Source organism: Gekko japonicus, unplaced genomic scaffold (assembly GCF_001447785.1).
Source record: "Gekko japonicus isolate JY-2015 unplaced genomic scaffold, Gekko_japonicus_V1.1 scaffold26543, whole genome shotgun sequence".
In the NCBI taxonomy this organism is placed as follows: domain Eukaryota; kingdom Metazoa; phylum Chordata; class Lepidosauria; order Squamata; family Gekkonidae; genus Gekko; species Gekko japonicus.
This window is the reverse complement of record NW_015179172.1, coordinates 1-1,363: the sequence shown is the minus strand read 5'-3', so window position 1 is coordinate 1,363 and position 1,363 is coordinate 1. Positions and strand designations below refer to the sequence as shown.

Genomic DNA, 1,363 nt, shown 5'->3' with positions numbered 1-1,363 from the left:
CCTGGTACATGTGTGAAATAATGCTATATAGTTCTGTGAATTGAGTGGAAGGTGTTTGCTGGTTGACTACTGGTGGGAACTTAAATGGGGAGCACAAAATAATTGGGGGTCTGTAGTAAATGTTCTATTTCATTTCCATATAAAGTTATTTTGGAGACATGAGAAATATTTGGTAGGGCAGTCAAGATTCAAAGAACAGGCACAAATGAATAAGATAATTGTTTCCTCAGCAGGAGCTTAGTGAAGATGTTAAAATGAATGGCAGCATCTCTCCCCAGCAGTAGGAAAAGCTGTAGTGGAAACAGCAGACAACGATCTGGTTGGATGCAGAATTCTCTCCACTTGTGCAGTCCTTTCTTTGCATCCAGGCTGTTCCATGTTTAAGAATGAATGGAGATTTTTCTGGATTTTGGCCCAGGCCATTCCCAGTATCTCCAAGGTCCATTTGCCTACATTGTCACCTCTGTTCCCGCAGTAACATTTAATATGCTTCTGTCAACAGTGTGTTTGCCACTTGCACACCATACACTGTAAACGTTTAGAAAGTGTTTCCGAAACAGAAACAAGGGCAGTGGGCAGTGGGCAAAATGAAACAAAATGTACCAGGAAGCATTTTAAAACACATCTTTCAAATTGCCAGGTGTATTCTACATACCATTGAAATAAATAGCAAAATTCCCATTCTTCTTTGTATCAACAGATGAGGCCTGTAGAGACAATGGAAAAGGAAGTCAACCAGACACTAGTTACTGATTTTGTTATGGTGGGTTTCACAACACATCCAGTCCTGCGCCTGGTCTTCTTTGTGCTGTTCTTGGTCTCATACACTCTCACGCTGACTGGGAACTTGGGTCTCATGGTCCTGATCTACCTTGATTCCCACTTGCACACCCCCATGTACTTCTTTGTGGGCAGCCTCTCCTTCCTGGATATCTGGTACTCCTCAGTGTACACTCCCCGGATCCTGTCTGACTGTGTGTCCAAGAACAAGGTCATGTCTGTTGCGGGTTGTGCAGCACAGTTCTTCTTCTCTGCCGGCTTGGCCTACAGCGAGTGCTTCCTATTGGCTGCCATGGCATATGACCGCTATGTGGCCATCTGCAACCCACTACGCTATGCCATTGCAATGTCCAAGAAACTGTGCATCCAGCTGGTCATTGCTTCTTATGTAGCTGGCTTTGTCGATGCCATTGTACACACAGCCAACACCTTCCGCCTACGCTTCTGTGGGGACAACACTATCGACCATTACTTTTGTGATGTACCACCATTAGTGAAGATGGCCTGTGATGATACTCGCGTCTATGAACTCATCATGACTTCTGTCATGGGTTGCAATGTATTGGCAACCACTGCTCTCATC

General features: G+C 44.7%; 1 protein-coding gene across 1 annotated transcript; it reads left to right on the top strand.

Moving 5' to 3' along the window:
* Positions 1–718: 718 nt before the first annotated feature.
* LOC107124914 (olfactory receptor 9G4-like) lies at positions 719–1,345 on the top strand (the record flags this gene model as incomplete). Its single annotated transcript, XM_015428408.1, has 1 exon — positions 719–1,345. A coding segment is annotated over exon 1 (627 nt), but the record flags the coding sequence as incomplete, so codon positions are not given.
* Positions 1,346–1,363: the final 18 nt, after the last annotated feature.